This window comes from Pollachius pollachius (genome assembly GCF_949987615.1).
Source record: "Pollachius pollachius genome assembly, chromosome: 3".
Lineage (NCBI taxonomy): Eukaryota > Metazoa > Chordata > Actinopteri > Gadiformes > Gadidae > Pollachius > Pollachius pollachius.
The window spans coordinates 30,644,251-30,655,408 of record NC_136936.1 but is presented as its reverse complement, the minus strand read 5'-3'; the positions used below and the strand labels follow the sequence as shown (position 1 = coordinate 30,655,408).

At 43.9% G+C, this 11,158-nt stretch overlaps 1 protein-coding gene across 1 annotated transcript in view; it reads left to right on the top strand.

The window, feature by feature from the left end:
- Window positions 1-480: 480 nt before the first annotated feature.
- cerkl (CERK like autophagy regulator) overlaps window positions 481-11,158 on the top strand; it is a gene marked incomplete at both ends in the record, with an annotated part of 36,879 nt that continues 26,201 nt past the window's right edge. Inside the window, 6 exon segments of the mRNA XM_079733340.1 lie at window positions 481-518; window positions 917-1,022; window positions 1,063-1,138; window positions 3,061-3,294; window positions 6,886-7,014; window positions 10,165-10,228. Coding sequence (XP_079589466.1) covers window positions 481-518; window positions 917-1,022; window positions 1,063-1,138; window positions 3,061-3,294; window positions 6,886-7,014; window positions 10,165-10,228 — 647 coding nt within the window.

Genomic DNA, 11,158 nt, shown 5'->3' with positions numbered 1-11,158 from the left:
CGGACTGTCCAGCCGCGTGCACCCGCGACCAAAGAGCTCGCTCCGGTGGCTCGCGGTAACACGCGCTGCCTTTGTGTCGGTCAATATTTGATCACAGAACATTGACAGACTGCCACCGTTTGTTTTAATAAAGCCACACTCACCGACCAAGGAACACAGATCAATGATCAATAAACATTGAAATAAGTAATGACATTTATGACTCGCGCTCGATACGGTTTACCGGCTTATCTTCTTAACGTCGCGCGCACACCTGCTGCGTCGCGAGGGACTGGATAAGCACTCGCCGCGTCTCCATGGAGACGGTGCTCATGTGTACGCAGCCAGGCGGCTATGTTGTTTATGAAACTGTGCGGCTAGGTTGTTTGCGAAGCTAGCTGGCTAGGTAGTGAATGAAGCTAGGTGGCTACTCGTTAACATCAGAAGCCCATGGTGTCCGAGGCGCCACGGTAACCTAGCAACGCAATTGATTGGAAGAGGATGACGACAGAGAACAGAGAGCACGAAGAACCCGGCAGGTGTGTGTGTGTGTGTGTTTGTGTGTGTGTGTGTGTGTGTGTGTGTTTGTGTGTGTGTGTGTGTGGGTGGGTGGGTGGGTGGGTGTGAAAACAAAATTGAAGTGGTCTACATCATTTGGGTTTACATTACGTATTTACTGCGTGTATTTTACATCGTATGTGTGTGTGTTACATTGTTTGTTTGTCTTTGTCCTTGTATGTCTGTGTATGTGTGTGTGTGTTTATTAATGTTGCTACACTATTAAAGCATTGCACACTGTGTAATGCTGCCTGTTTTTTTCATGTTATGTGTGTGTGTTATAGTGTAACTTACTACAGTGTATTTTATAATTTGTGTGTTACAGTGTGTAACTACTACAGTGTATATGTATGTATGTGCGCATGTGTGTGTCTTACAGTGTGTTGCTACGGGGAATCTTCAAACTGGGGAAGATCAGTCATGATGTCCTGCTCACCTCCACCTCCGTATCCTGGACCCCTATCACCCCTGACAACCCTACAGGTTAGTTACCATGGAACCTCATCACTCTGACACTCCTTCAGGATAGTAAATGTGGCAACAAAGCTACAGGTAACCATGCCAGTAACCATGGCAGCCATCAGCCCTGACAACCCCACAGGTTAGTGACCATGGCACGCATCAGCCCTGACAACCCCATAGGTTAGTTACCAATGAGCTGTAGGTTGTGAGGATCTATTTGACCCTACTTTAGTCATTCATGACTTTAGTCTAGCTGAGACTAGAGTCATGAGATAGGCTGAGATAGAAAGACAGACCGTCCAGATGCCATGCTTCAGGTGGTCTCAACATGATACAGCCTTCTCTGTTTCTGGTCCAGCTGGCTGCCTACCTCATTCTGAACTAAACACACACACACACACACACACACACACACACACACACACACACACACACACACACACACACACACACACACACACACACACACACACACACACACACGCACGCGCACACACACACACACATAACATATAACAAACACGTGGGTGTGTGTGTGTAATCTCTCACACACACACATATTGGCCTATGAAGACCTAGTATACCCCCATAGACTTACCAAATGCTGTGAGATTCTACCAAACACAGCACACACACACACACTCTCATGCAAACAATTACATAAATATTTCAAATACATGTTAATGTATTTTATATATACTTAGTTAATTAATTAAATCAATAATCCTTCAGTAACGTCGGCCTTTCCGTGTTTCTCTCTGTCTGTGTGTCGCTCTGTCTGTCTGTTCCTCTATCTGTATGTCTCAGGTCAGCAGGGCGAGGTTGAGGGACGTGTTAATATTAAAGGGGACATATTATGAAAACAACACTTTTCCTGGGATTTGGGGTGTTGTTTTGGGTCTCTGGCGCTCCCACACGCATACAAACTTATAAAAAAGTCTGTACATGATTTTTTGAGTGAGATATGCATTTCTGACAGTACCCCGCCTACAGTTACCCAACGAGCGAGTCAGTCTTGGCGCCCCCTCCTACGTAGGAAGGGGGCACATTTGAATATTACCTCCCACTTCCCCGACCCCCTCCAATCAGAGCATAGCTAAGATTTTGTGGACCTGCGGACGAGCAGCTCCAGCGGGGGGAGCATGGCAGCTCAGCTCTGGGAGTACAATCCCTTTCTCCGCCGGAGCTGGCGGACGGCCGCCGAAGCTTCGGCGGCAGTCCGGAGTAGGAGACATGGAGGAGAAAGGGATTGTACTCCCAGAGCTGAGCTGCCGGACTGCCGCCGAGCTCCCCCCGCCGGTTCAGCTCCTGGAGTACCCCCGCCGGAGCTGCCGGACTGCCGACGAAGTTTCGGCGCCAGCTCCAGCGGGGGGGCTTGGTAGCAGTCCAGCAGCTCAGCTCTGGGAGTACAATCCCTTTCTCCTCCATTCCGCGGTTCAATCTGGACTTCAGAGAGTCAAGGCCAAAGTTTCTTTCCCCCAATTCTTCTCAACCATGGCTAAGATAACCCCCACTACGAGTCTTTACTTGTTGTGGAAGTACCAGAGACGTCAGACGCAGTCTTCATGATTCATAATATCACCCGAGGTGCACATAGCTTTTGGCCGTGATATTAGGTATAATATTATATAAATACCATACATATTATATAATATTAGTATTATATTATATTATATAGATATAGAGCTCCAGGAATCCGCAGATGGCAACAATCACTTCTCCTCCATGCTGTGGTTCACTCTGACAGCTCATTTGTCAATGGGCAGCAGCTCATTTGCATTAAAGCTACAGACACCAGAAACAGCGCATTCTGAAGGGACTGAAACAGGGGAATAGCGGTAGGCAAGCTTTTTTTCCCTAAAAGCTATTTCCAGCACACAGCTTCAAAAACATGTTTTCTGGAACTCATATACTATGTTTACTTGTTTGGAAAACACCATAATATGTCTCCTTTAATATAATTGTTATTCCTATTCTTAGTATTATACGTATTATTACTATTCTTATTAGTGATATATTTCAGTGTTCTTGTGAATATTCCTATTCTGTGTGTTGTAACAGGGGAACAGGGGTCCGAGCGGGGGTCACACAGGGTGTGGTTGAGGGATGTGTTTGCGGTGAAGGTGAAGAGGCGTCGTGCTGCGGGCCAGCAGACAGGGGGCGCTGTGCTGGGCCTCTGTCTGTTCTGCAGCCACAGGACAGGAAACACCCTGCAAGAGGTCAGGACCCACCTCCTCAACACCTCCCTCAGCCTCTGTCACACCTGGGTAACCCAGCTGACCCAGCTGCTGACAGGTAACACACGCATGCACGTACACAAACACACACACACACACACACACACACACACAGAGACACACACACACACACACACACACACACACACACACACACACAATGAAGTCACTCAAGTGTGTAAAAGGTTAGTGTGTAGTTGTTGTGCTAGGTGTTTAGTTGTATTGTTCTGTAAAGTGTGTAGTTGTAATGAAGTGCTTACAGATTGATTGGAGAAGTTTGCTGGTCACATTGATGTTACCTAACACCTCTTCTTGCTAAGCTACATGCTAGCGTACCTCCTCATGCTCTCCTCAACACCATCATCTCACCCAGGGTTCGAGTTATGATTCCATCTCTGTGGGGGTCTCAAAACAAAAAAAAAAACTATAGATACGCAAGTAAATATAGGCTTTTATAACACGGCTCTACTCAATACTGTAGAATGCTCCGTTCACTTGGGCCTTGGGCCTTCCCGACTTCCGGCGGTCAAGTATTTTTCGATAATTTACCGTTGCTAATCATTAAATGACCACTGTCAAGGAAATTGAATTTTTTGCCTCTGACTCATGACTTTCGTATCACTCCGCAAGTAGTTCGGCAACTTATCAACCTTAGTGTATTGGGATGCTATGCGACGTCAATGTCTTTGGCAAACTATTTCTCTGCTGATCAACACTAAGAATGGTAACAAATAAATTGTAAAAAAACACACCGTGTGAAGTAATTTTTTCGTTTTGGCAATTAACCGTTCATTATCGAAAATAAGCCCCTTCAGGTTGAGGCAAGACACCTGCCCTTCGCGTCGGTGTCTGGTTCGCCCTGTCGGGGCATATTTTCCCGATAATGAACGGCGTTCTATACATTATCCCTTACTTAATGTCAATATTACTCTGTATGGGGAAGGGAAAATAGCTTTATTTGCGATTAAAATATAATGCTGCTGTATTTGTAGAGACCCCCACAGATAATTGAGTTTGCTTCTTTCATTGGAGCCAGACCTCCCTCTATGGGAGCTCAGCTCCCACTGGCTCCCACCTTACTCGAGCCCTGATCTCACCTCTCCTCTCTAGCTCCTCTCCTCTCCTCAAAAAACCAACCAAGTAAAAAAAAATCTTTGTGTGTTTGCGCGTGTGTGTGTCTGTGCCTTTGCACTTGTGTGTGGGGTTACATATTAACTTGTTTTCCTTGAGTCCTTCTGTGTATCCTTAGTGACCAGAATCTCCCCGCTCTGTGAAACATTTACCCACCCACATCATCATCATCCTCATCATCATCATCATCATTAATAACAGTATCCGAGGACAGTGAGTCAGTCATCCACATCATCCTCATCAATAACAGTATCAGAGGACAGTGAGTCACTCTGGTGTGTCTCAGAGTGACTCCCTGTCCTGATACAGGTCATCTTCCAACAGCTGCCCCCTCTCCTTCTAGTACTCACTCATGCATGGCTACAAGTCTGTCTGTCCCTCTGTCTGTCTGTCTGCCTATCTGTCTGTCTGCCTGCCTGAGGATGTTTTCTTTATACCTGTTTGTCTACCTTTCTGTCTGTCTACCTGTTTGTCTACTGAAGGGTAAATCAGTGATTGCTGATGAAACGTTATACCCGTCCCCAACAACAACAGGATTAGTTACCATGGAAAGCAAACATCACAGCACCAGGCTGGACTTTATATGACACCTGAGCATGCTGTCTCTCTATTGCTGTTCCTCAACACCGAGAATGGACTGGACAGATCTGCAGACTTGCAAGAATGTCCTTGGAGGTGGTCGTTGACGTTAGGACGCCAGCTCTTTTTACAGATCTGTGTTCTTGACACCACCCTGAAACGCCTCCAAGCCTTTCAGTCTGGCAGGGTTCTGCTCTCAGCTGTGTGCCACTCACATTCTATTCATTAAGATAGTATACAAGGACATACTAATGTAGTATTATTAAGTCGTATAATGTCCATATATCAATTCATTTAATGACATGAAAACATAGGCTAAACGGACAGTAAGGAACTTTTTTATTGAACTATAGATAGTCTCACAAAGCAATTCAAGTAGAGTCCTGAAATATCCCTCTGTCTTTCTGTATCTTTAATATCTGTACATGTTTTCCACCATCACGTCGATACCAATGGTATCAACACGTTGATACCATTGGTATCAATGTGATATTTCCAAATCTATTGTGTGCAATCTTTGCAACATTGTCACAACAAAAGCATGTCTGTGCAACTTTATCAACACACAATTTGAACCACATCTGCCGATAATGGATCGCAAAGAAAAAGTCCCCCCTTTTTTCAAACAATAACTTGCGAACACAACTCCTTCTTTGTCTACTAATGTAATGAGTGCAACTAACTTTTCAAAAGTGGAAAGTTAAATTACAATATTTAAATGTTTATGAGTTTCAAAGCTCAGCCATGTTAGCTGTAGGCTGCAGCTGAGATGTGAGCAGGCAGCCCCACTTGGGGCTGCCTGCTGTGTGACACAGGGTTACTGCAGGATTCTGGCTTTTTCTCCTTCTGTAATCCAACCAGGGTTAGACAAGAGAAGGGAGACCACTCTTTGTGGATCAGTTCACTGATCCCTCCAGTACGTACCCTGGTCCGGTTAGCTTTGGCCCTCCTCAACTCTTAGATATGGCCCTGTCTAACCCTGTGAAGGTTCACAAAAGATTAATACCCAAATCCTGAACTAACCCTTTAATGTGTGTGTGTGTGTGTGTTTGTGTGTGTGAGTGTGTATGTGTGTGTATCATTTGTATGAAGGTATTATTGTAGCAAAAGTCTTTAGCACCTGTAACTGCAGATTTTGTATGCGTACTCTGAAGTCACAAATGTGTAACAGTACATTTGAAGTCGTACATATTTTTTCTACCATTGTAAACACAAAATAGAGTCTACGAGTTCACAAGTCTGTGTGTACAGGTGCACAAATCCTATCCTGTGCATCACAACTTCAAAGAGTCATGCACTTGACACTTTTTCTACAATCATTGCAGCGCAAATTGCAATTGGTGCAAAACACATTTGCACACCCGTGTATCATAATCTTAGAACATGCCCAAAATGTGTGCATTCGTAAACCCAAATGTGAACTAATGCATCAGAAGTTGCACTTCTGTGAAAAATTTCCTCACAAATAAAATGATATAGAGCTCTATATTGATTCAGCATTTTAAGGAGCGAGCACAAGTCCATCGTTATAACTGCTTTCCAACTCTTTGAAGTTGTGATGCACAGTACTGTTACACATTTGTGACTTTAGAGTACACATGCAAAATAAATATTTAGGACTTCAAATTTACTGTTACACATTTGTGACTTTAGTTTACGCGTACAAAATCTGCAGTTACAAGTGCTAAAGACTTTTGCTACAATAATACCTTCATATCATACATTTGCGTGTGTGTATGTGTGTGTCATTTTTGTGTGTGTGGGTGTGTCTGTGTGTGTTTGTTTGTATAATGTGTGTATAATTTGTATGTGTGTATCATTTGTGTATGAGTGTGTGAGTGTTTGTATATGTCTATAATTTGTGAGTGTGTGTTTGTAAATGTGTATAACTTGTGTGTGTGTGTCTGTGTGTGTGTGTAACATGTGTTTGTGTGTCTAGTGCTCCCCAGGCCCAAACAGCTGAAGGTGTTCATTAACCCAGGAAGCCATAAAAAGCAGTCGGTCCTCATCTACAGAGAACACATCGCTCCCCTCTTCAGGATGGCAGCCATACACACAGACATCACCAGTACGTCTGTCTGTCCCCCTCTCTGACCGTCTGTCTGCCTGTCTGTCCTCTCTCTGTCTGTCTCTCTGCCTGACTCTACATTTATCCATATCATGAGTGTGTGTGTGTTTGTGTGTGTGTGTGTGTGTGTGTGTGCGTGCATGCGTGTGTGTTCAGAAGGGGGTAAAGTTCAGAGTTAATGGCGATCACTAGGTAACTTGATCGGAGTGCAGAGCTGAGTCCATCTGTTACAACTGTGGGAGGTACTCTCTCTCCTCACTTTTCCTTTCTCCTCCTTCCTCCCTTTATTCTCCTCTCTCGGCCGCTTCTCCTACTTTCCTATCTTATCTTATCTGTTTCACTCTCCTCTATCTCCTCCTCCGCTCCTTCTCCCACCTCCTCTTCTCTCCTACACTCTCAACTCTCTACTTCTCTCATTTCATCTCCTCTTCCCTGCTCCTTCTCCCACCTCCTCTCCTTTCTCCTAACTTCCCACATTCTCTCCTCTCTCCTAACCTCCCACCTCCTCTCCTTTCTCCTAACCTCTCACCTCTCTCCTTCGCTCATTTCCTCTCCTCTCTCCTAATCTACAGAGAACCCCTCCTGTCCTCTCTCCTAACCTCTCCCCTCTCTCCTTCCCTCATTTTATCTCCTCTCCTCCTCTCCTATCCTCCCACCTCTTCTGCTCTCTCTTAACCTCCCACCTCCTGTCCTCTCTCCTAACCTCTCACTTCTCTCCTTCCCTCATTTCATCTCTTCATCTGACCTCCCATCTCCTTTCCTCACTCCTAAACTCTCACCTCTCTCCTTCCCTCATTTAATCTCCTCCTCCTCCTATCCTCCCATATCACCTCCTCTATTTCGCTCCTTTCCTCTTCCCTCCACTCCTCCTCCCAGTGTGTTTTGTGGGGGAGGGGTAATGACCAGATGGTTTGATGCTTATTGCTCCACTTAGTGTTTCTAGGACACACACACACACACACACACACACACACACACACACACACACACACACACACAGACACACGCTCCATGCTCTTTATTACTTCTCATGTCAGATGTGCTTCTTACATGTGCTTAGGATATAAGAAACAGTAACAGTTGCTCGAGCATGGCCTCAATCTAGACTCTAATGGAATAGGCTGAATCTAGACTCTTAACTATTATCCAATGAGCATATTTCAGGTACTTAAACACTTTATATATCAGCCCATACCGCCGTTCAAGGCCCCTATCATGACGAATGAAAGCGGAGACAAAGAAGACGTGAAACGCAAGCGAAAGCCCAACTGGTCCCAGGAACAATTGCCACTGCTGGCCCAGTTTGTGCTGGAGAGGAGGGGGATTATATTTGGGAATTTATATTTTATATTTATATTTCTGTGCTCTAACATAGATCGAGATAAACAGTAAACAATAATAAATATGGATTCAACAAATAAAAGGCGACAAAGAGCTAATACAATCCGTGTATGGTTCGTTCTTTGAATATTCCGATTTTAAACCATATCCGAAAAACCAATTAACAGAGTCCTCTTTTGTTGTTTTTTTCCAAACCATACATGGATTCAATACAATGTTTTTTTATGCATAGGCCTAGGTGTAATATGCGTAATCACTTACATGTTATAATTTAACTGTGCTCCCGGTTGTAGATTGAGATAGTGTGTCAAGAGCCACGTCTTGCAGGGATAGCCACTGTCACCCAGCAAGTGACATCCAGCTGGTACATGGTGCCTCTCAAAAAGCTGCCTCAAACCGCTCTCCATTAAAATACGTGAATTATGGTAGATCCAGGCCACTTTGCAACAACATCAAGAATGGTACAATTTTAATCAAAAACAATCTGCGCGTTGATGGAGTGGACTTTCTTTCGATTGACGAAAACGTCCTCATCTGTTGACGGCGCAATGATTTTGATGTACGTCCCATCAATAGCACCGACCACACCGGGCATAGCTGCGATGCAATGAAGTTGGCTTTAATCCTGTATAGTTGCTAATTGTCCAAAGGCAACCGGATAAACTGTTGAATGAAATGTGGTCTAGAGAGTGTGTTGATGGTTTGATTCATAGCAACTGATGGTTGCAATATTCCTAAAGCGTCGGCATTGCAAAGTTGCATTTTCCCTGTTGCTAAATATCGAAGTGTTGCCAAACATTTTATATCCGAACTGATTGGGTTATTCCTGTTTGTTGTGGACGTTATTGTATCCCGCACTAATTCAACCACAAGTTTGATACCTCACGATTTATCCTATATTTAAGCGACCTTGTCTATCTTGAAAGGTGCTATAAAAATCCAAGTTATTAATATTATTTTATCTCTTTATCAATTCACAGTCCTCCATTGTCTCCAGAGCATTCCGTCTCGCTGCAGCCTTTTTCAGATTCTTTGTGAATAGGTCTAAGGAGTCCTTTCGAGGACTTTTAAGCTCTCCTAGACTTAGGTGCTACTTTTAGGCCTAAAGTACTTTGTGAATTGCTCATAGTAAAAGATAATAGGAGCCCTACATTTAAGACTGACACGCCAATTATTTTTAGGAGTAACTCCTAAATTCGCCACTTATGACCTACTTTTAGCCCTAAGATTCTTTGTGAATACGGCCCCTGACACATTGTGTTTGAGACCAGTATAAGCCTGACACCCAGTATGGAATCAAATCTTAATCAATTCATTGTAGCTGGTTTACTAACCCTAGTTTCCTAACCTCAGCTCACTATCCATAGTTTCCTAACAATAGCTACCTAACCATAGCTTCCTATCCTCAGCTCACTATCTATAGTTTCCTAAACCGGGCGCACTAGCCCGAGCTTCCTAATCTCAGCTCACTATCCATAGTTTCCTAACCCAGGCTCCCTAGTCCTAGCTAATTAATCCTAGTTCTCTTACCCTATAGCTCACTAACTCTGGCTTCCTAACTCTAGCCTCTTAACTCTAGCTCTCCTACCCTAGTCTCCTAAGCTTAGCACCCCAACCCTAGTTTCCTAACCGTAGCTACTTGATCCTAGTTCCCTCGCCCTATAGCTCCCTAACTCTGGCTACCTTACTCTAGCCTCTTACATTAGCTTACTAACTCTAGCACCTTAACTCTAGCTTCCTCAACCCAGCTCCCTAGCAGCCGAGTGTTGAGGTGTGAAACTGACTCCTAACCTGTCTCTCTCTCTGCAGTTACTGAGAGGAAAGGACACATTCTGACGGTAGTGAAGGAATGCAGTCTCACACAATACGACGGGTAGGCTACTCCTCATCATTCATCTGTCTGTCTGCCTGTCTGTCTGCTTCAAGTCTGTCTGTCTGTAGGGTGAGGGGGAGGGAGGAGGTGTATTGGAGGCGGAGAGCAATAAGAGATAATCTTACAGCAGATGAGCTAGTCTGATTTTGTATTTTTACGATTGCTTACACACTAAAATAAAATAAATAAAAAATGAAAACAGATTGTGAGACTTCAGTCAAGGTGCAGAACCTCAGTCCAGATCTGCAAGACTGGAAGCACATTCTCAGTCTCACAGCTTTGGCAAAACAGTAAACACAGTATACTGCTTAACACTGAACTTCTCTATGAGACACAGAATGACAGTAGGTGAACAGCTAAACAATCTAAACTGATCTGACCTGTTTTCTCATTGAGAATAGATTCACCTCACATAGAGCTGTCTGAAGCATCTCCTCATTTATTGTTGGGTGCTTTTAAAAGGCGTACCATTTCTCTAGCCCGATCCATCTTGAACTGAACTGGTACCACAATCAGTTTTAATGGTTAGTATTTGTCCTCCCCGACATTAATGGCTCTATGGGGGAGTGGGTGTGTAGAGTGCTATAGCTCGACTCACCAGGCATGTAACTATACCCCCTATCGTCAGTGTTGGGAAAGTTCACTTTCTACGTGAACTAGTTCAAAGTTCAGTTCACAAATTTTAAAATGAACTAGTTCAGTTAAACGTTCATAATTCAAAATTTTGAACTAAGTTCACAGTTCCAAAAAAATGAACTAGTTCATAGTTCTTTTTTTCAATATGTTGCTGTGAGCTATTCGTTTTCTCTGGTATTTTGAACATTGAGCCCCATTTGTGGTTTGTCTAGGATGAAATAGAGTGGTTGAATCAAGTATCGTAGCGAAATACAGTTTATATCGTGTTTTATTGCACATTTAGCGCATTTTGTA